General features: G+C 31.6%; 3 protein-coding genes across 3 annotated transcripts; all 3 read right to left on the reverse strand.

Moving 5' to 3' along the window:
* Nucleotides 1-38: 38 nt before the first annotated feature.
* Nucleotides 39-5,146, reverse strand: LOC112698083 (strigolactone esterase D14). Its single transcript, XM_025751493.2, has 2 exons — nucleotides 4,604-5,146; nucleotides 39-582 (listed from the first exon to the last, which is right to left on the reverse strand). Exons 1-2 carry the CDS (start codon nucleotides 4,996-4,998, stop codon nucleotides 132-134), a joined length of 846 nt encoding a protein of 281 aa, XP_025607278.1. The 5' UTR covers nucleotides 4,999-5,146; the 3' UTR covers nucleotides 39-131.
* A 4,099-nt stretch (nucleotides 5,147-9,245) lies between these two features.
* LOC112695899 (DNA damage-binding protein 1) lies at nucleotides 9,246-19,994 on the reverse strand. Its single transcript, XM_025748431.3, has 15 exons — nucleotides 19,398-19,994; nucleotides 18,858-18,992; nucleotides 18,647-18,726; nucleotides 18,462-18,545; nucleotides 18,115-18,199; nucleotides 17,611-17,771; nucleotides 15,555-17,496; nucleotides 14,865-15,175; nucleotides 13,501-13,816; nucleotides 13,215-13,370; nucleotides 12,573-12,711; nucleotides 11,349-11,425; nucleotides 11,006-11,145; nucleotides 10,127-10,235; nucleotides 9,246-10,018 (listed from the first exon to the last, which is right to left on the reverse strand). The coding sequence occupies exons 1-15, from the start codon at nucleotides 19,563-19,565 to the stop codon at nucleotides 9,824-9,826; spliced, it is 4,098 nt and encodes a 1,365-aa protein (XP_025604216.1). The 5' UTR covers nucleotides 19,566-19,994; the 3' UTR covers nucleotides 9,246-9,823.
* Nucleotides 19,995-20,972: 978 nt separating this feature from the next.
* On the reverse strand, nucleotides 20,973-24,763 carry LOC112695901 (probable flavin-containing monooxygenase 1). The gene is made up of 5 exons (XM_025748432.3): nucleotides 24,121-24,763; nucleotides 23,804-24,041; nucleotides 22,777-22,952; nucleotides 22,151-22,512; nucleotides 20,973-21,872 (listed from the first exon to the last, which is right to left on the reverse strand). The coding sequence occupies exons 1-5, from the start codon at nucleotides 24,562-24,564 to the stop codon at nucleotides 21,533-21,535; spliced, it is 1,560 nt and encodes a 519-aa protein (XP_025604217.1). The 5' UTR covers nucleotides 24,565-24,763; the 3' UTR covers nucleotides 20,973-21,532.

Here is a 24,763-nt window from a genome sequence, read left to right on the forward strand (position 1 = left end):
TCTAACGATTCTTATTTATCGTCTCATAGGTAAAGATATTATCATGTGAATAATAATCCGATATATAATAGTTATGTTGAGAAACATGATCAATTGATCATTAAACTACACGCTGCAGTCATGCTCTAATTTCAAACAAAGAATTCACCCTTGAGAACTTTCAACAACAAAGGGTAAGCAGTGAGCTGAGGGAAATGACCTTGAGTTTTGAGAATCTTGACCTTGTTGGCACTATTCTTAGCACCATTATTACCAAGCTTTCTCTTCATGTAAAATGCAACATGTTTTGGAACAACAGGGTCTTTTTTGGATTGGATTATGGTGCAAGGAACAAAAACATGTGGCAGAACCCATCTTTGGTCACTTAAGAACACAGTTTTGGCAACACTAAGTGCCACTTCTGGTTTCATTCTTAGAAGGCTGTCTTCAAACTCAGCAACAGCAGATGGATGGTTCTTTACACCAATAGCGGTTGGAGCAAAGGTGTGTACCCAACTTGGGAAATCTTGCTTTATTGATTTGAAGATTGTGTCCAAAACTGATCTCTCAAACCCTCCTTTGTATCCTTCTCCATTCAGGTACCTATAAACAATTAGTAGGTTTAGCTTGTTTTATGAGTCTAATAATAATATAAAATGCAACATAAGTTAAATAGTGTATCCTTGTAGTAGTTTTAAGTATTTATGTATTGGGTCTATTAAAATATGGTTATTGTTAGAAGTTAAATATTGGTTTGGATTTATTTGTTTGAGTGAAAAAGGTATTTTTTATAAAAAATAAAATAAGATATTTTTACTAAGTTTTAAACATGTTTAGCTATATTTAAAAAAAAGTTTTTTTAATAAAAATAAATTATTTTCTTTTCTTAAAAGACAATAATACCTTGTTTTAAAAAAATAAAAGCAAAATAAATTTTTAATATTTAAATTCTTTTAATAAAATTCTATTCAAATTTAAAATAGTTTTTATTTATTAATTTTTTTTAAAAAGATAAAAAATAATAAATTTTTTTAAAAGTCAATCTAAACTTAATTACCCTAATACTTTTAGTATAAAAATGAAAAAAAAGTTGGTTTATATTAGTTCAAATGTAAGATAAAATAAAAGATTATTTATTTAAATTTTTTCTTAAAATATTATATTTTTTGTTGTCAAAACTTTGTTATATATAATAATAAAAAATAAGATGCATATAGATATTTAAAAGTTTTTACCGCAAAAATATATTCAAATAACTTTATTGTTTTGGTAATCATTCTTGATGTTTCTCTAATTAAATGAAGAATAAATTTATTACTTTGTAAAATTCCAAAATATATTAACTGTATCTACTAACTACTACCTAATAGCTAAAGTTTAGGATACTATTTCATTAGTTTTAATTTATTTGGTAAAATTATATTGTTATATGAAGATTTTCATACATGCCAATATACTTTATTAAGGAATTGAATCCTCTAAAGTTTAAATTTTATTTTAGAGAGTAAAATGTGATTTTTCACCATTAATTTCATAAGTGAGACCAAGAATAAATATAAAAGAGAAACTATTCAAGGGTAGAAAATCACACTTTACTCTTTAAAGTGAAATTCAAACTTTAGAGGATCCAAATCTCTTTATTAATACACTAGTTGCCAATAATTATCTAATCTTCAAATAATAAATTAAATATATGAAAGGCTCTTATATAAATAAAAATTTTTCATGTGAGGATGTTAACATGTCGAACACGATGTTAACCCAAGAAAAAAGATTCGAAATGTTGTTTTTGACCTTTGATGGTATGATTGTCAGCGTGGCTTAAATATGAACGGCTTGCGTTTAGCTAGGCATGGAGTGGAGAAGGCTTGAGCATTAATTGCTTAAGTTGTGTAGATTAGGCCAAAGTAATGATTCTTCTTTAACATTAGAGTATAATTTCTTTTTGTGGCCTAAGAAATTAGTTAAAGTTGCCTTATATCACCCAAAAATATAAAAAAAATTGAGAATAATAAAAAAAATGGGTTAAGAATTTAAGTTTATCATATTGATGTAGGTTTATTTAATTAATTTATTCTAATGAGTTGTCTTAGAAATATTTTAATTGAGATCACTGTTACAATAGATTTTTAAAAGATAGTATTTATGAAGGATTAAACATAGGTTACAGATGAGATAATTAGAAAAGAATAAAAAAAATTTTTAAAAATATATTTAGTATTTATAACAAGAAAGTGATATGATTATTTCAATTTTATTTATTAGAATTTTTTAAATTCAACTTTTGAAACCTAATAATTAAGTTGATAACTCTTTATTAGATGTATATATAAGTTAAATATCAATTATCAAACTTAAATAGAATTTGTGTTCTTTTTTAATTTTAAATTGTTTAAAACTCTAAATGCTATGTTTATCTATTGATATTTTTTCAATTAAAGTTAACTTTTATTTTGACAATTATGTATAGTTGAAAGAACTCTTTACTTTGATTTTGTAATGATATGAAAGATAAATTTTATTTTACTGATTATTTATTAGTATATATAGAAAGAGAAAAATTATGCACTTTAAAAAAAAGAAATTAATAAAATAAAAAATAGTGTTCTAATCAAATTTAAATTAAGATACCAAATTCACATGTTATAAAAATTATAAATATAATAATGACTGCGATATTATTTTTTCATATTGAAATATTTTATTTTTTAAAATGAAGAAACTTGATTATATTGATGACAATAAAAGATTGTTTTATATTTTTTTAAATATAAAATAAAAAAATTTCAAATAATATTTTATCATTTTAAATTATGTTCTTTAAAATGAATGTATTAGTCAAATAATTTGAAATTTGATTATATTTATAATAGTAAAAATTTCTATTATAATATACATATAGGATTTGTCTGCAGTTAAAAATTTTTTAATCCCTCACGACTGGTGTGTAAGCCAATATCATAAATAATTGGAAAAAATATGGTTAGTTGGAGATATTAAGGGAGAAAAATGATGTTGGCTCAAAAAATATCCCTCTCATTATTCATACAAAAAAAAATGGCCTATTACATGCCCAACATAACCAACTCACGCCGCAACTTAGTAGCTTCGATTCTAAGGTAGAGTTTATTTTGAGATATTGAGATAGAGATTGAGTGACTGAAATTTAGTGTTATATTTGTTGGTTCAGAGATTAATATTAAAATTTTTATTTCTGTCTTTAAAATTTTAGTATTTCAGTATCTCTAAAAAGTAAGCACACAGGGGACTAAAAATTTTAAAAATAAAAATTGAAATTTTAATAACATTTTATACCTAAAATACCTTCATTTCAATTAATTAATTTTAATTTTACTTTTTGTGCAAATTAAATTAGAGTTTCATTTTTGTTTCGATTATCTTCTATTTTATACCAAACAGAATACTAAAATTTATTTTAACTACCTAATAACTATTAACTTGGCTAACTACGCCCAACAACACTTTAAAAATTTTTACATATGGCTGATTCTTTTCATCTTTTAATGTGTAGTTTAGGAGAGTATTTAATAAATACACTACTGATTACAAGATAAAACACAAATATAGTAATTGTTCGTACATGTCATAGCGCTATGCCAGTAAAGTGGGTGTCATAGGCGAAAACTTTCCATTATTTTTAGTTTCAAATTTAGGGGTGTCAAAAATTTTTAGGAGACGGGGATTCTTGCAAGGATTGTCTCAAATAGAACTCTAATGGTGGAGAATTTTTTTCGTAGGGATAGAGATGGGGCGACATTTCCTCGAGACAGGCGCGGGGACTTGAACGGGGATCCCCGCTCCATCTCCGATAATTCTCCAAATTTTTTAACTTACTTAATAATCCTTACTTTATTTCTAATATAGAGCTTTTTTAGTAATTTCACTCATTGAAAAATCCTAATTCTATTGTTCAAAATTTTATTTTATGGACTATGATTTGCTATGTTATATTTCTGGACTTATAATTTTAGATAAGATATGTTTGTGTGTTTTTAATAATATTTTGTAATTTATTTTTTGATTTTTTTTATATTTTTTATTATAATTTTCATATAAATGTCACACATAGGAAGATGGAGAATGAGACCCGCAGGGACCGTGGAGAACGCAGAAAACGGGAATGGGACAATTATTCTTCCATGACGAAGAACGGGATGGGAATGGGAATTAGTTCGGGGGCCGCCCCGCCCCCGCCCTATTGACATTCCTACTCAAACCTAAGTCCTAAGGTTTGGTATGATGATGTCAGAAGTAAAATATATGGAAAAGTTTAAGGGTCAACAACTTTATTAAATTCTGGTCAGTATGTAACCAGCAAAAAAAAGTGAATTATTGGATGAAATTTCACATCAAGTTTACACCATTAAAATCATTATTGATGACTACAAATCACGAAAGTTGCTGGTGCTAGCACTCCTCAAAATATATTCAAATAAGAATGAGAGGATAGAATGCTGCTAATTAACTAGCTAGTAACTACTATATGCATGGAGAATTGTGGATGGACCAAATTAAATTAAAAAAAAATAATAGATATATGCATGTTTATGCAATAAATATTGAACAAATTAATCAAAAGAGACATAAACCTAACATATATCACCTTGGAGAACCACTGAGTAAGATTAGATGCTTAAAGAGTTCTGGTCTCTTTGTTGCAGCCAAGCATCCAATCATGGCAGACATGGAGTGACCCAAATATATAGTCTCATTCAAATTGAGCTCATCAAGAAGGCACACCAAGTCAGCAGCATATCCATCATAACTTGAACCATACTTGCTTTCATTATAAACTTGAGGCCTCACATTTGGTGAGAAAGCCAAGTCAAAAACCAAGACTTTGAAGTATAATGCAAGGTAAGGAATGAGGAAATGCCACACTGTTTGATCTGTTCCATATCCATGAGCAAGAACCAATGTTTGTGATCCATTTCCATACATGTGAGCATTAAGGACATTAACTATGCCACCTCCTCCAAAATCACAACTTGTTCTCATTTTTGTTTGCCCAATTAGCTAATTAATTAGTCTAGTAACTAGCTTGCCCTAATTTCCAGAGAGATTCAAGGCTTCTATATATATTCCAAGAAAACTAGAAGAAAAAAAATGAAGCAAGAAATTTATTATTAGAAATGTGTATGAAAGCAGATAGTGAAAGGTATTTAACCATATTATATATGTATGTGCACCACTTGCACTCATGTCAACATGACATATATATATATATAGTTCTAACTAAACTTTTTAATCTTTAACTTATAATTTATAAACACTTTTAACCTAATATAATTGTATATAGATGAAAACTCAGTTGCAGTCGACTTTAAGTGAAATTGATAACTGAGAATCGTTAAATAATTTAACTGATTTAACTAAATTTTCATCTAACGATTTTTAACTATCAACTTCACGTAAAGCCGACTGCATTTAAATTTCCACCTTGTATATATGATTTTGTTGATTTTGTCATCTTCAAACAACCTTTTACATAGTCTATGCAAGCTGCTACACATAACAACAACCCAAAGTATTAAATATATATATATTCACATGGCCTGCAAAAAATAATTTTACTAATGATAATAATTAGTTATTTTTTAACGTTTAAATTTAACAGAATTGGTCGTATGAACATTATTCTTTTCTATTTTTTTATGGACTGAGAACTACGAGATCGCTCCTTTCATTCTGGGGTGACGGCGGGATCGTACTATTCGAGCCTTTTTTTTCATGCTTTTCCGGGAGTCTGGAGAAAATTGCAATAGGATTTTCCTAATCTTCCCTTCCCGAAAGGAAGAACTTTAAATTCTTTTTACTTTCCGCAGGGACCAGGAGATTGGATCTTACGAACTCTCCATGAGATTTCTAGCTGCATTACTTATAGCTTCCTTGCTCGTAGACAAAGCTGTAATGCAATACATTACTGTAGAGTAAGAGAGTTTATTTTCTATTAAAAATCAAATATTATATTTTTTTCGAGATGATGTAACTCATTAGATATGTTCATCTGTCTATTTAAATGCTTATCATTTTATTTTTTATTACTATAAGATAAAATATGAGTTTAACTTTAAATAAGAAAAAACACACACTTCATCTTATATAATAGTAAATAAAGAAAAATTCGCAAATGAATACACACAAATAAATAAATTATCATATCACTGTACTCCGGGATTATTTGAGTATAGTGGGTGTGTGTTAATTAAGCCAGGTAGCTGCTTCAATATTTAAACTTGTTTCATTCAGAATAAAACAAAATGCTGACACCTTTACAATAATTATGAATAGTTGCGTACATGATGAAGTTAATTATTTATTATTTTGTGGAAATATATATATATATATATATATATAGACAGAAATCAACCGACAAATAACTCCCTAAGTGCCTGCAGAAATGGGTCACCATGAGCATGACTATGTGGCTTACTTCACATTCACATATATAATTAATAGTGCAATGCTAAGTGACTAAAATTTATTATTTTTGTTAATACTTAGTAAATAAAAATATTTTTATACTTAAATTTTAAACTATAAATTTTAATATTATAAAAATAAAGTATTAATTTAAAGTATTACCTAATATTTAATAAAAATATTAGCTTTCTAACATTTTTTAATTAATAGAATCACTATTTTTTTATTCCAGCAAGATAAATTAATAATTAATCATAGTGTTTACCAAGTATTAGTAAACTAGTAAATACTATGTAGCAGTCACTAATCAATTTGGGTTAATCTAATGGTTAGTTCACTAGTATGCTAAAATAAGGGTTAGGATTTTGAATCTTGCCTTATATATATATATGCAGCAATTCAACACTTGTTTAATCAGACTAGTAAGGTAACTATTAAACTAATTCAAATTGGTTAGTTTGATATTTTAATTCCATAACAATTACAATGCATTTGGAATATGATCTCATAATCACACAAGGTAAGATGTCTGATATTGTTTTTTCCTTAGGTCAATTCACGAGATGATATGAATAGCAGCCCCAATAAAAGTAGCATTATTGCAATCAACAAACTTGCCGGCCCTTGAATTCAATATTGATAGATATTGTGAGCTTTTTATATTTATTGCTATCAGTTGGCAAGAACATCCGAATTCAATGCTCGTTGTTTTCTGAAAAAAAAAAAAAAAAAGGTTACCTTTCCTCAAATCAGAGAAAGGAATAATTCGATGAACAACAATAAAAATCAACCAATAATTAATCAATACACAATTTGCACATTAAAAGAATTATATATATTTAAACCAATGAGTTATAACTCAAATACCATAATCTTTTCATACTTATTTAGGAGGTTGCATATCCGAGTCTCCCTATATTTGGTATAAGAAAACAAAGAATTATATATTTAAAATTTAAAATGATTCAAAATTTATGTTGGTTGATCATTATTTTATATTTAGTCTCAATTTGGATATACAACTCAAGTAAACTCTTTTAGAAAAAAAAACTTAAAACATAAGAACTTAAATTAAAAATAACTTATAAATAAATTATTTTGTATTTAACATTTTAGTCATAAAAATACTTATTTTAAAAAGAAATTGATAAAAAATCTTTTATTATAGGAGAAGACATTTTTTTCAACTTTTCTATAAACACTTTAAATGACCTTTTAAAAAGTCACAAATTAGTTTAAAAAATTATACTAAACATTAATACTGTAACTTTTCATAAATTAAAGAAATTACTTATGAACTTATCTAAAAATGACCCTTATTATTTTTCTAAATTTATTCTAGTTTAATTTCGACACAACTATATTTCTAAAATTATTCAATAAATGCATTGCAAATATATTGAAAATTTTGTTGAATTTTTATATCACAAATGTTAAGAAATTAATATATATTGTATTATCTTATATCTGAGATAACGTTAGCAATTTTCCTTCTTTTTTTTTTCCTATTAAAAATGCTGTCCCTAAGATTTTCCTTTTTATATAAATTGTTCTTTTTTTTTTCCTTGTACCTTCTTGCATAACCTCGGTGAATGGAGAGATCAAGTGAAGTAAACGAAATCTAAGTGGAACCAGAAGCATACAAAAAATGTCAAGCAAAACAATCACAGTGGTGTTGGATCTATGACTATGAGACGGTGACCAATGATGAGAGATCGATGCACTGCCAATCTTTAAGCCCCCGCTTTATGACATGGCCGAGGTAAACAGCTACACATGCTGAAAACTAAGTAACAAGTGTTCAAAATGGTAGAACTACCTAATTAAGTTTGGAATTGTTATTCGAAAGTTTCTCCACATAATTTTTGCATTAATCAAAGTAGAGCACAAGACATCACATTCATAAACCTTCTATAAAATTCGGCAGGATAAAACTCACAAAGTTGCAAGTATTGGATAGAATTAGAGTAAACTACTATTTTTATTCATAAAAGATAAATACACTAACATTTCTATTCATAGAAGACGAAAATTGAAATTATATCCATAAATGATCTCTGTGTGTCGAAACTACCCATCATTAGTCTAATGTTGACTTTGTTAATAACCCTTTCTATAGGGACATGTTCAGGCATTATGTGGCTTAGGAAGTCATCTTGTGTGGCATTTCGGAACTACCCATTATTAGTCTACTGTTGACTTTGTTAATAACCCTTTCTATGTTAAGGCATTATGTGACTTAAGAGGTCATCATGTGTGGCATTGTGAGCTGTGTAACGGTTATAAAAAACTCTAAACCCAAAAATTTTCTAAATTTTGAGATTTTTCCCAGAAATTCACCCCAAATACCAACCATAGCTTTAAAAAATCTTCACATATATTCGTAGACTACCGATGAATTTCTGTAAAAATTTCAAAATTTAAAAAATTTTGAATTTAGAATTTTTTTATAATGGTTACACAGCTCACAATGCCACGCATGATAACCCCCCAAAACCACGTAATGCCATAAACATGCCACATAGGAAGAGTTAGTAATGGTGTCAACGCCAAACCAACCATGAGGTTGTTTCGACACATAGAAGCCATCATTCATGAGTATAACTTCAATTTCCATCTTCTATGGGTAGAAATATCAGCATTTTCATCATCTTTCATGGATAGAAATAATAATTTACTCGTAGAATTATGCAGAAAATTTTCTAAGGATGTTCCTCTTAATCAAGTCTATAAACATCAATGTTCTGCTGAATAGCGCAATCATTTTACCCAAGTGAGAACAAATGATACTTCACTTGAGAGAATATGTAAGGAGCCAAAAATTCACACGAAAATGAACTCTTTTCTTTCTAAATTATTAATGTACAATATTGTAATTTAAGACAACCCCCACCCGGCAAACACTGTCGCCGCTGCCACCACCACCCTTCTTTCCCAAGAGAAAAAAAAAATGCTGGACATACTAATCTCGCTATTGTACAATTTTATTGTGTCGTGTCCTTTTTCTACTGTATAAGTTTCTGAAACTACAACAGATACAAGAGACTAACCATTTAAGAAGACTGAAATCTTGGCCCAACTGTCATGCCTGAGCAGCTTCGACCCAAACTCAACAACAGCATTAGATGGAGGCCGTGATTCTGCGACCAAGCTTACCCTGTGATTGATTGTTAACTACACCGCTAATTGTGGGATCTTGCAGCCACGAGTTAATAGCTCCTCTTCACATGTTGGTACTGTCTCATGTCATGTTCCATATCAAACACCATATCAAACACCACATTGCAAGGGAAGTAACAATTTACGGCCAACAATGATTATGACTAGATATGGATTGTCCCGCTTTTCATTTACCGTTGTTAGGGGAAAAGAGGACCGGGCTAGAAAGGTGTATTTATGTTTAGTTCAGCGCATAATGAACTCGTTCAAGAAGTTGAACAACCTGATTAATAGGAACATGTGGAGGTAGGAGTGACTTCAAACTTGATTTTACCATTTCCGGTGGGTCGGATGATAAAATGATCTGTTGTTGCATGCTTGTCAACTCCAGAAACTGAGTCAACATATCACCATCAAGTATTTTGGGTGTTCCGGCCTAACAAAATGAAGATAGAGGAGCAAAACTCATTCTATATTCTTAATGTATCACATACAATAATTGAAAGCATGCCAGCTTTAACTAAATTCAATTTCTGGTTCTTACTGGATTTTCACGGCTGCGAAACTCATTATGATCGTTCCCAAGAATAGGTGCAGTCAAATGATGTACAGCAAGTCTTGTTTGCACTGCTTCTAAGAGCTCATATTCTTCCCTATACAGAAGATAAAATTCATCTTTTTCAGGTTGTAATCCACCACATATTGGAAAGCCTTTATTGGCAGATCTTACAAATTGCCATCAAGGGGCCGTGACATCAACAAATAATAGTAGTAGCTTACTTAAAGAAATATGCAATTATCATGAAGACTAAATATACACAAAATTCAGATTGAAAAGAAAGGAGGAAAAAAGGTTAGAATAGAGCCCCAGAAACCAGTCAATCCACAAACCAACACTTCCCAAATGCAGAGTTCTTACCTAACCTCTTTACCATACCTCAATCACCTTTATGCCTTTATCCCGGTCCTAACCTTCCAAAAAGCTACATTCTTTTTTTGAACTTTTCTAAATTTGTTTATCTTCAATCTGAGCCACATTTTCAGGAGTATTCACATTCGAAACATGCCACCTCCTATACAACTTATGAAAAAAAAATGTCCTCTCGAAACAGTAGCACATATATCTACAAAAATATATATACAAAAAATGTTTCCAAAACAAAAAATCTTATAGAACTCCTGTACAACTAATTGATTTTGTAAACTCCTTGTCATATGATCTTATAGTAAAAAACCTTATAAAACTCCTGTATATATATTTTAAGTAACAACAACTGTCCCATTTTATCCAACACAACTTTTTGATGTGAGTCAACTAGATACCAATTTGAATGGAACGTCTTGGGCTGCATAACTTGATCCACTAAATCAATTTGGGAACCCTTGAAAATTATTTAGGGGTGCTGCCATAATTAATGATTACCTTGATAAAGGGATGAAGATCATGATGCTTCCTAACAGAGTACTAGCAATAATTGTATTTTGTAGTGAATCAATGTTTGTCTTGGGCCAATTGGCTCCTTGCAGAGCATCGTCAGCTGGAAGACGGTATGAATATGAACCCTGCATTATAAAATAAATTTCAAAACAAAACTTAATAAAACAAGTGCTAGAAACATTACATCAACAACAATAAGTTACAGAACGGAGCTTCACTAATTCAACATGTTTTATCATATATTTATTACGCCATAGTAGATCTGCATTCTACAATTCTGCTTTTGAATCAAATTTCAACAGAAGCTGATAGCATTTAAAGGATCTACCTTCTGAATGCTCATGGCTATTTCACCCATGAAATAAGCACAATTTAGTGACAAATTGCATTCTGGACTTGCATTATCTGAGACAAAAAACAGTAGCAAAATATGGTTATAAATTAGAATATTGTTTCAGGAGGGAAAAAAAAAATCAATAAGCAAATAGCTTGATGCATGCTAATAGCATGAAAATAGGCTATGGTAAAAATGTTAAACACCATTGTAATATGAAAAATATGCCACATGAATGCACAATCCAGCCGCATTATAAAAGGAACTGTTCTGAGAATCTGACCAGGCAGGCTGTAGCCTAAAAACAGGCTGCAAGAAAACCAGTGAAACAGTTCAAATAATGGTGGCCTTTATGGTTAACTGGTTCAAAAAATTGATTAAAAAATTCAAAAAATTATTTTTATTTTATATTATTTTATTATATCCAGTTGAACTCCTGTCAAACTTTTGAACCTCAAAATTCACTGGTTCAATGATTAGTCCACTTTTCATAACCTTGAATTAAAAAGGTTGGTGATAATCAAGTTGAAAGAAAAGGATAATTAGCAAAGCCTCCATATTTGGTAAACAAGGTCTTTCTCGATATTTGCAAATCAAATTGAATAATTCACAAGTAACTAAGAATATCACACTTTATAATATAGACAGGCATATCTTGATGAAATTGATTTGATGTTCTTCTGTTGGGTTCTAACACAACCAAATGTACATTCATGTATATTTTAGTTTCTAGCTAGAATTAGAATCACTCAAGAATGGAATTCTTTCTCATGCTTTGGAAAAAAAAAAAGAATGATTTTAATTCATTTTGGAATTCCAATTCTCATGTTTATCAAAAGTGGTCTGATTTCCAAATCAATTCTCACAACAATCATAGTTAACATTTGAAATGTAAAAAATTATCCCTATTTATAAGTTAATGTTCAATGCAAGGGTAAAATTGTAAAGAAGAGAATTCAACTCATTTATAAGACATTCCAAACCAAAGAATTGAATTCAATTTTACTAATATATCAAAGTCATTCCAAATCATGGAATTAAGTTTCAAATAGAAATAAATTCTTTTCTTAATGAAATAGAATTCTTTTCTCACATTAAAAAACTTTCCAAACACACTGGAAATAGTTCTTGGACACTGAGAAGATAAGATGCCAAATACAATGGTAAACCCTAGATTAGAAAATCGTTAAGGAGAAGCTGATTTAACAGAAGGCTAACCTTCCAAATGATCTGAACATAAAACAGCAATGCTTCCTTTACGATCCGAAACGACAGCCGTTTCAGCATCCATAAGAATGCAATCAGCAACTAACCTCAGCGATGGGTCAGAGTAAAGTTGCTCCAATTTTTTTGTATCCTAAATTAGAATTTATAAGTGAAACAGTTCAAAAAAGTGAAACAGTTCTGCTAATGAAGAGGGAAAAAGATCATCTAAAATGTGGAGGTTTGGTAAAGTCGAAAAGTAAAGCTTTAATCACCTTTGAATTTGTAACTTTTATTAGTTGTGAGCCCTACTATCTTAATTCAAGGATGATTAAAGTCTTACTTTATCACTTTACCAACCTCCTCAAAACATATCAAGATAAGTGGATTTTTATCCTACTATACCAAACATAGGATACAAAAATAATGTGTAAGCATCCATAACTAAAGCAGAAAACCTAAAACAATATTAATGCAGAAAATGCTCTCTAATATCTCTGCCTTTCTACCAAGAAGATCCAATTTAAAGTAAACCTCAAAATTGAGTTCTTATTTCCATTTATCTTTTATTTTTTCTTTTTCTTTTAAGAAAAAAAAGAAGGGAAAGTTGTTGGGGGAAGGATGGGGGTCCACAATAGAGACCACAGTACCACTCACCTCATGGTAGGAATAGAAAAGGACACCATCACGACAATCACCAACAGCGATTCTAGTGAAATGTACAGTCAATGATGTTACCAAGAAACGTGTCCTTCCCTGCGCAAACTTTCTCACTCTTTGGGGATTGTCATTTGGGAAACCACAAACATAAAACTGCATTCAAGAAAATATCTTAATGAGAACATAGATACAACTGAATGAAAAGAAAATCTTGAGAAAGGATGGGGTGGCAGTGTGGAAGTGACAGAATAAATGCACAAAACGGGCAAGTTTCATGAATTACAGTATTGCCAGCTGATGCCAGGAAGTAACGATCAAGATAAGGACAGATTGCAAGCACCATTCCCTGCCATGTATTGCCATAAGCAAACCGGAACTGCCATACTTCATTTTCATCTAGTTTGATCCCATCGGAACTATTATCATCGGGGCTGCTGCCAAGACTGCTGCCCGATAACTGTTCGGGAGCATATGTAACAATTTCATGAAATGGTGAAGTTCGTAGAGATGACGATCCTGCCTTTGAACATAATGTCATTGAACCACTATCTGAATTTTGCACATGATCAAGGCAAAGAACAAGAAGGCGACCCCTAGCACTGCCATACAATAAAAATACAGTAACCAATCTGACATGTATACATTTCCAAAAATTATAATTATTTGACAATGGTATGAACATACTATCTCGATTCCGCTAAGGTCGGATTCTATACACTGAAAATGCTTGCTAGCATATACATAGTAGAACAATATATTGCTAGAGAGAATTCAGATCATTTGAATATCTTCATTGCAGAAAAAGTTAGTTAAAAAGTAATGACTATGCAATACTATTTAAAGAGGTGACAGAATTGAGTTTTGATGGCTGTATTCCGAAATAATCATAGCTAACCATAGACAAGGATACAGAAGAGAATACCCCATTAGGCAAAAGATCAGCTCAAAATTATGATTGTTGGTGCATGAGTAAACCGGTTGACTTGTGATGTTTAACATCACAGAGGCCAAACAGCTTCCTACATGTTTTTATAGATTCAATAGTTATTGTTTAAATGCAGTTTGGGATACTCTTAACTTTGAGTACACCTTATCGTTATTTTACAAAATTCTAATAGATGATAGTTTGTTAAACAAGCCAGACATGCCACATACAATGTTGCAAAAATTGAAGTGCCCTTCAGTTTGGATCAATCAGGAAACAAAAATGCATATTAAGAAGAATAGATACCTCGAAGCAAATGTATAATACCAGACTTCAACAATGGAAAAGAAAAGTTTTAGGTTATAAATATTAGGTCCCATATTCATTGGGAAAAGCATGTGCAGTTGATGGTGGTTACTGGTTACTACTACGCAATGCTTATTTCTGAAATTTTACTTTACTAAAGATATTGCATTATGCACACTTGTGAGACCCAAAGTTGTGTAAGTCGCATTATAAGCAAGTTGAGGTGGGTACACACCATGCCACCATGAAAAGAAACTTGCAAAAAGCTCACCGACAGCTTGGTTCGTTCAACCCATAAAAGCTAGATGTAATTCAAGAAGGACAGTTCACAAGCAATTTCATAGTTCGAGGCAGAAACACTGTCAACTGATACAACTTAGAAGGAAAATAGAAAAGAGGAGAACTAAATGGCATACCTCTCAGCTTCCCCACTGGGCATTATGGCCGGACCAGAAGACAGACTAGTTCCAACTACAAGAGCCTGCTCACTTCCAACCCTTACTAATTCCATGGATTTTCCTGTTTCTCCAGGTTCGAGTCTAAAAGATGAATGCACTGACCCACTTGTGGGATCCACAAAACATATGTCAGACGAGCATGTACCATAATTCAGTCCAGTCCTCAACACAAGCAACATCCTGCTTTCATTGTGATACAGGATCTTGCGTAGAGTGCCTTCTAAATGAAACTTCTGTGCATTAATTCTCTTACTGTGCACCATCTCCACCTAAAGCATCACATGATGAATTAAGTACAAGTTAAAAATAGCAATTTACAAACAAAGAACCCACCATGAATAAGGAATGATAAGATAGTAGTTATTTCCTAAATCATGTAAATGAAATAACAAACAAGAACAAGTAGTAGACACCATGAAAAACATTTTTTATTAGCTTGCATTTTTAGCCAGCAACTTAAATCCAGCTTCAGACAAATTAAACTATTTCACAGTAATCATAACACATGCTTATATCTTAGTACTTCTCTGTGCATTGAAATCTCTAATGTAAAGACGCCTTTCAGTAAACAATAAATAAAGAGAAACCAAAGAATAAAGTAATATAGAAATACAAAAATCAAGCACTACTGGAGAATGATTTCCTTACAAGATGTAAACTGTTTTCTGCAACAAATAGTATTCCTTTAGGAAACTCAATGGAGCAAACAGGAGTAACATGTGTGGATGGCTGAAATGAAATAGAAGTATAGGAAAGGCTGTGTCTTGCGCTATGCAACAACCAAGGTCTCTCACATAGAACAATTATATCAGCATCAAGCGAGTCATCCAAGGGCACCAAGAAAACTGGAGTAACACCAATACGACGAATGGCAATCAACTGAAGCACGGAAGGCAGGTCATTTCTCTTGTCAAAAGCATTGGCCACAGAATTCACCAAATTTGTGGAACATAAATCAGCATTATCCACGGTCAATGGTATTGAAGATGATCTTGTTGGCCACTCAAAGCGAAGAAGCATTCCATTCCTCAATCCAGCAAGAACATAATACTTATCAACAAATACAAGCTGCACAGCTTCAGGTACACAGCCACTTAAGGTAGTCCCCATTGTATTTGTTAATGAAATTGTCCCACAAGCAACCATCGTAACTCCATCAGGACCACAAGACAAAATTTCAACAGATGGCTTGTGTGTGCCAATAACAAAGGTTTTATTGATGTCAACTCCACTAACAAGGGAAGAAGTACTTCTTTTATTTGCAGAAGATGAATTTGGTTGTTTCTGCTCAGTTTTTTGTCTAGGGATGGAAATGCATGACAATTCATTCTGCAGTCCTAAATGATGCATTTCATAAATTTCATAATGATAAGCTGATAGCAACCTTACCCCTAGAATAAACAAAAAGCATGGGTTAGAGGTGGACACAACTATGAAATTGTGCCCAACTGCCCCCAAATTGATGGTCATGTTATCTGGAGACCAAGATGTGCAAATAGGAGAGGACATGGATACACCTTCAGCATGAGCACCCTTGGTAGGCAAACAAAGCCTAACAGTAGATTTGTGGATCTGGACAAGCAGACCATCACTAAAAAGGCCACATGCCAAGGTACATACATTAGGTTGGAAACCAACTGAATCAGTCACGTCTGTAAAACTTAATCCAACTGACAATATTCTTGTCTGCTCAACAAATGATAGCACTAGAAAAGAATGATATGAATCAGTAATTTTCATTCGAACAGTCCAAGCGCCATAGACCCCCTGATATATGGGAGCAGTCCTAATTAGCTTGTCTACACTGATACCACTCCGAATTATCCTTAACGACCCCTCAGGTGCCTCACCACTGCAGGCAAACACTTGATCATGTTTCTCATCATGATAATCCACAACTGCCATGTCCAGTATTGGTGTAATATTTTGAATAGGGTTTGTATAGCATAGCCTTCCATCTTCCAATTTCAGAACCATGCCATCTCCCATTTCTATAAAGGCAGCTATATATCCACCTTTAACCCACAAAAGTGCTTTACAAGGCATACCTTTATAAAGACACTCAGAGATACTAACTTTAAGGCCATCAGATTCAAAAAGAATTTCAATCATAAAAAATTCTCCAGTATTTACAGACAAGATCATCCTGGGATCTTTATTATTTTCAGGTTCCCAACTCCATGAGCATACATACTTGAAACTTGGATTAGTACTAGCACTGTCATTGTCTATGCACATAGGATCATAATCACTCAGCTCCAACAAAGCACAGGCAGCAACATTAAAGCGTTCATCGTCAACATCTTGTAATTTACAACAGTCCTCAATATAAGTCTGCTCCTCCATGGCATTGGGTAAAAAGTTTAAGTTAGTCCTATAGACGCAACATGGGTTGCAAGCGTCTCTTAAATCCATCAAAAGAGCATCACCTTCTCTGAATAGAAATGCAAGTCCATGAGAGTTAGGAACTTCAACAATGTTAAGTGCTAGAAACCCAGCTTCAGCTTCAACAAACTGAGAAATGACAGAGATTGTACGTGCTTTAATATTCCATTCCAACAGTATCAAATCATTTTGAGGTTTTCCCCTCCTGCCAGGCCAAAAAAATGTACTAAGTAGCTAATCATTACAAACAAAGCCAAAAGAAAGACAAGCTGATTTCAAAAATAATCATTTTTATAATAAGACTTACAAACAATCATACCTATTTAGAACAACAGCTAGTATAGGATTATGCTCCTTGTTTGATTGCTTGGAATCTTGTGAAATAAAGCACATGCTCCAAATAGTACCACTTAAAGTGCTTCTGTAATTACTTGTAGAAATACTTGCAGTCCCTTCACTTTCAGTAGGATACATTATCCTCTGGAGTTGAGCAAATGAGACCATGTGAGTACATTTCTCCAAATAAAACAATAATTTATCAAGAATAAGCTAACTAGGAAAATCATAAAATTATAGTAATATATATTGCTTCAAGTATGAGAGCATTCGAAAATGAGAGAGAGAGAGAGAGAGAGAGAGAGAGAGAGAGAGAGAGAGAGAGAGAGAGAGAAGGTGTAAAGAAGAGACCAGGATAACAAATCCCTCCAACTTGCCCTACATGTTTCTATCGTATAACCCATAAATCAAAAGACACACAACCTTTTACCAACACACCCCAATATGAAGCCTATCTAAAATACATAATGGCAAAGCAGTTCCAGACCTCATCAACAATATCATTGCCAATCCCTGACACAGAAAATAGAGCCAACCGATCTTCATATGCACTGGCAGCAACAAAACAACCACTGAAAAAAGACAAACATGAGAATTGGAAATACTCACAATAGTTTACACACTTCACATTTGTCCATTTTAACATGGTGCATTATATTTTGAAAGCACAATATTATCCAGATTCCAGATAAGTAGAAAATTATATATCCATTCTATTAATAACAGATATCACTAAGAGTTAGTCAGAGAAACCTATATGGAATAAATAAGACAGCAGAATATATATATATATATATATATATATATATATATATATACCAGAGAAAACATCACCTAGAATCAACTGCTAGCAATCTTCCAGGGAGATCCCTTGTGTTTCCAGGACTAGATAGATGAACATGTGTTACAGGGAAAAATCTACAATGATGCATAAAATTGCATTAATGAACCAAACTGGAATCTCAATTATCAATAATAGACATACAAGGAAATTTAGTAGAGATAAAGAGAGGGTTCACCTGTGCATTTCATTGCAAAATGTGAGGAATGAAAGCTTCCCAGAATCGGATAAAGCAATCAAAAGATCTTTACCCCACATCTACAGACCAAGAAGAAAACAAGCACCAACTAAGGTTCTACTTTGGCCAAAAGGAAACCCAGGAAAAGGAGGGGAAAAACAATAAAAGACCACAATCAGCTTGAGCTCACTACAGATGAAGCGATTAATACCTGCGGATCCCGCATTTGGAATTTGGCATTCCATGGCAATATTGCAAGATCTTTGATAATGCCAAAAACTGGTTGATCACACACTGATTGTACAATCCCATCCTCACCAATGACCACCAATTCTATTGATGTCTCCTGAAACATTAACAACAAAATACATACTTCAGCTTAATTAAAGTATTTGTGCCTAATTCAGGTCCATTCCTTTCCCAATTTCCATTTCCATTATAATCATTAAGTGTTATGCTTCAGTTAAACACCAAATAAATCAATAAATAAGGTGCAATTCAGCATTTCCTTCAGCTAGCATTTCAGTTCCAATTAGCAGATTCCCTCCGACCTTAATGAACCCTAATTCAAAGCTTAAGACTATAATTAGGAAACTAAACCAATGTAGCTGAAACGAGTCACCGCAAACAAACAAAAGCTTGCAATTCAGTAACTCTAGAAAATCACTGCAGCATCAGAAGCCAATAAGACAGAAGATTCTGAAGGTAAGTAAATGGAGTAACGGGGAGAGAGAGAGAGAGAGGGTTGAACCTTGCCGAAAACTACGTCGTTCGATGAAGGTGAACGGATGTGACCATAAAGAACCTGAAGAACGGCACTGCCTCTGAGAACGCACTTGGAGAGATAGTAGGGCTTCGTGGAGGGATACGAAGACGGTCCTGGCTTCGCGGAAGAACACTCTTCCTCCGAAACCGCCATTGACGATAGCTTGAAGCTTGGAACAGTTTAGGTTTTGAAGATGAAGAAAGAAACAAAAATTGAAGTGACGATTGGTGATTGGTTGTTGAAGAAATTTAACTAACTTGTCATTTCTCTTGCTACCATCATGCATACTTCATTTCATACTCATTCAACCAAAACGAAGAGGGTTTTCCAGACATGCTCGATTATCATGAACTTACACGACTACTTAATTTAATTTTAAATTACAAAGCTCCAACAAAATGAAAAATAATACTTGGTTTTGTGTGTAAAGTTGATTCATTTTTTATTTCCAATTCTATTTTAACTTTTCGCTTTTACGGAATATAAAAATTAAAAATATTTAGAGTTGAACCTATAGTTTAGTAATTAGTATTAAATTTAATTATGGGAAAAAATCGATAATTATAGGAGTGATTGTATCTTGAAAATCAAATTGGAGGAGAATCACTTGAATATTATTGCCAAAGTTATGATAAGATCACCGAACCAAAACAAAATGATGGTTTCTAATTGGAGTGAAGATATATTCAAGAATTTATGTTGAATTATGAGTAACATATTTGTTATATATAATTATTTATGTATTTTTTTAGTTTAAATATTTGAGATAATAATTTTATGATATAATATACTATAAGATTTAAAAATTTAATTTTAATATATTATCAATATAAAATTATTTTATACGTGTATTTAAATTAAATAACGTTACATTAATAAATATAACTAATTTTTATATTAATTGTATAAATAATAATTCAAAAAAAATTATAAACAGATTTTAACAATCACTTCGAAAGACAATAAAACTCTTAACAAAAAAAATATCATTTTCAATACTTAATATTTACTTTCATAGGATTGATTAGTCCATTTATTAATATTTTTTATTGTTAACTCAGAAAAATTAGTGGTCGAAAATGATATTTTTTTTTAAATCTTATTATCCTTTCGGCAAATTGGGTATTCATCCTTAAAAAATAATTATAATTAAAATGTTTTACATAAAAACTAAACTCAATATATTAACGTATGATTAAAACTTATGCAAAATTCATATAAATTCCAAAAAAAAAAAGTCTACTCAATTTGGGGCTTAGGGAATCATGGCATAAGAATGAACTCATATGTTCTATAACAAAGTGATAAAATACGTGTCTATGTCTACATTTAGGAATCAATATTCACATTACTACATGAGATTAAGATATATGGTGGGATGATACTTTACACTCTAATATCTTGAATAGACACTTCAACAACCGATTAGGTATCCAAATTGCAAATGCTTATAAATGGTTCAATATATCAAACTTCTTGTATGATGTTGGATATCAATAAAATGAAATTCGATATTTCTGAAGAAATTAAAAAAAAAACTTATCATAATAGCAATTAGAATGAGAGAGAGAAAATTTATTTCATAAATCAATGAAAATGTTCTCTTAAAATTATTGAATTAAATAAAACTTACATATATTTTTTAATTATTATTTAATAATTTTTTAATTATTATCTTTGTATAAAGATAATTTTATGTTAATTTTTAATATTCTTTAAATAAAATACATAAGCAATCTAATTTGGCTCAATTAGGTTTAATTACTGTGTCAATTATATAATTTCACTAAATTTTCAATTAATTTTTTATACTTTTTTTTTTAATTAAATTCTTATACTATATTAGATTTTATAAATAAGTTTTTACTATGACAAAAACGTTTAAATTAACAGAATATTCTATTAAATTATACAGAATGTTCAGTAAAGTGTTAGATATATTCAATTTGTTTAACGGAATATTCTGTTAATTTCATCGTTTTTATCACTTATAAAATCTGATATGGTATAAAGACTCAATCGAAAAAAAATGTATAAAAACCTAATTAAAAATTTAGTGAAACTATAGGAGACCGACAAAATAATTAAACCTCAATTATTTGATGTGAAAGTGAAGGCATTTAAAAAGAATAATCTAGAGGACCATAAGGTTGAAATAGCTCTGAAAATATGCCTTTCTTCCTTCTATGGTTCCAACCCATGTCCTTGCATAGTTGATCATTATACCATATGTGCAATGCAGCTATGCATGATCTTCTATAGTAATGCCCTGAGTATTTCTTCATGTATTCATCCCATTTTCTTATATCTTTCTTCATTTCCTCAATGCTTGGTAGCTTGAATCTTCCATCCACAAGCTCTGCAACCCAACGGCACCTCATTTCTGATGTATACAAATTTGCTACACTTTCAGAGAATCCAATCACAGCCACTTGTGGGATTTCTGGCTGGATGCATTCCCTGTTTAGTAATAAATCAAATCAAATCAAATATATCAAATTTATATACATACCAACAACTTCTGCTAAAGAGTTTAGGCTGTTATGTACAAATATACAAGTATTAGATTATGTTTTGGATTAGGTGGAAACTCGAGTGCAGTTTAATAATTGAGAATTGATATATAATAATTTAGTCAAATCTATGAAATTATTTAACGATTTTTAACTATCAACTTTACATGAAGTTAACTGCACTTGAGTTTCTACCTTTATGACTTGGTTCAACTTCAATCTCACCTGTATAATGGAACAGTTGAATTTGGAGAGCCAAGTATGAGATTTTGGAAAGTGGGAGACACAAATATGTTTCTGAGTTTGATGTCACCCTTGAAGCCAGTAGCTAATATTACCAAATCAGTCTTTAGAGGAGAGGCTTCTTCTCCATCAATCACAACACCTTCTTTGGAGAACCAAAATCTTGGAGCTTTCTTCAATACAATACTTCCCTCTTTAACCTTGTCAAAGAAATTATCAGGGACAGTAGAGATCAAACAATTGTTGATTTCTCGGTGAAAGCTATGACTTGGTACCATCCCAACCTCTGATAACCCAAGTTTCCTATCTATGTGGCTTTCAACAAACTTTGAGAACACCCATCTCTATTAACAAAAAAAAAGTCATATTTAAAGTTAAGAGTGAGATTCGTACCCAAAACTTCTAAGTAAAAATGAAAAAACTATGTCATTTGAGTTATAATTCATTAGTTATAACATGTGTATTACATGAAAATATTTTCATACGAGTAATGACCATAATCTATAACATAAAGATTCCAAATAAATAAATACAGCACAAAATTTATGGCGTGGGATAAAGTAATAACAATGAACATAACATATAACAAGGTCACAAACAATGATTACCAGAGGTGCAAGAACAGTGGCAACCAAACTCAGGAAGAAGCTTTCGCCGGGCTTATGAACCATAAGCTCGGCAAAACGATTAAGGTATAGATAAGCCAGAGGAATGCCCCATGGCAGGTAATCTGGAAGGTTCCAATGTTCTGTTTTGTATAGCACTCGGCATGGATGATCAACACCTACATTGTATGCCAATTAATACAATTTGAAAAAACAGCATAGTGAATCCCATCAAAACACAAGAATCATGTTTGTTTTTGTTGTGTTATTAGTGGCATTCATAATCTATTATATGTTACTCACATGAAAATACGAAGAAAACAGCTAAAATTATTTGGTCAAGAATATTAAATCATTTAACAATTCACATTTATCATTTTTACATAAAACGGTCAAACGGGTCAATCCGACCCATTTAAACTCAGCCCGTTTAAATTTGAGGGTCGTTTAAACCTATTTTATTCACGGGCTATAATTTTTCAATTCAAACTACTTATGGCTAGCCAAATAAGTTAAATAGCTGATCCGTTAATTTTTTTTATTTTATTTTTAAAAATAATTAACAAAAAAATATTATTTTTAAGTCAAAAACCTCAAACAAACAATATATATAAATATAGGTGAAAACTCAAGTGCAATCGACTTCACGTGAAGTTGATAGTCGAGAGCCATTAGATAAAAATTTAGTCAAATCATATAACGGCCCTCAGTTATCAACTTCACATACCTAAGTTTCTACCATAAATATATTGTTGATGGGTTGTATTTTTTGGTCGAATCAGTGAAAATATTGTCCTAAAATGCTACTTTTATGAAAGAATATAAAAAATAACCCATTTATTTAACCCGTCATTTTTTTTAGTTAATTGGGCTCAGCATATTTAGTCCAAAATTTTAAGGGACTTTGTTTAGATGCAAAGTCTGTATATTTAAAGACATAAGTAGACTGACACAATGAGTGTAGCCCATTTTGACAGTTCTATCTTCACATGGGTAGCCGCCTTATTTGGCATGCTATCTTATCGTTTACCATTTACTGTAGAGCACTCCATTGCGGTGTCTAGAGCAGATTTCTGAAATCCAACGACAGTGACTTGCTTCCCTTTTATGAACTCAGTTGCAGTCTGAGAATCCATAGAAGCATACTCCATTGAGTGTATGACTTGGCCTCCAAAGACCTCTGGTCCTTTATCTGAAGGAAATTCTGGAATGTTTGGAACATCGCTGAACCTCCCTATGCAGAGGATCACAAAGTCTAATGTATATACCTGCAATCACATATCAGAGTTATGCTTCTAATACTATTCATATAGAGCCAAATTAAACCATCATGGTTCATCATCATACCTCAATTGAATTTAAACCGTTTTGTGTATCCGTCACTGAAACTTTCCATTTCCCTCTTGTGCTGAAAGCCTCACCGGTTCCATTCCATAGATGCCATGCTTGGATCTCTTCCATGGAAGGTCCTTGGTACTCAATTCCCTCAACTCGAGTATTGAACTTGATGTGCTTAATCAGGTCAAAGTGCTGGGCATATTCTTTGATATAATCAAGCACCTCGTTGTGGTCAGGGAAATCTTGTGTTACAGAAGATGGCCATGGAAAATCTGAGAACTGATACATCACTTTGGGAGTTTGGAGTTTTGTGGAGTTTAAGGTTTTGGTCCACACTCCTCCAATGGTGTTTGTGGCCTCAAAAACAATTGGATGAAACCCTTTTGCTTTGATGTACTTGCAAGCAATGAGACCACTGATTCCAGCACCTATGATCCCCACCTGCTTCTCCATTCTTGGAATGAAGGATTTTTGAGAGAGAGATTATGGGAATTGGAAGTAGGAAGAGTAAAAGATTGGAGTGGTGCAATTTGATTAGATTGTTTGTACTAGTAATATACTTTGAGAAAATCAATAATATCACTTTAGATTTTTTTTAACAAGAATCTTGATGTAATTCTAAAGATATGTCCAATAATGTTATTATTTGGCC

This window comes from Arachis hypogaea, chromosome 6 (genome assembly GCF_003086295.3).
Source record: "Arachis hypogaea cultivar Tifrunner chromosome 6, arahy.Tifrunner.gnm2.J5K5, whole genome shotgun sequence".
Taxonomy (NCBI): Eukaryota; Viridiplantae; Streptophyta; class Magnoliopsida; order Fabales; family Fabaceae; genus Arachis; species Arachis hypogaea.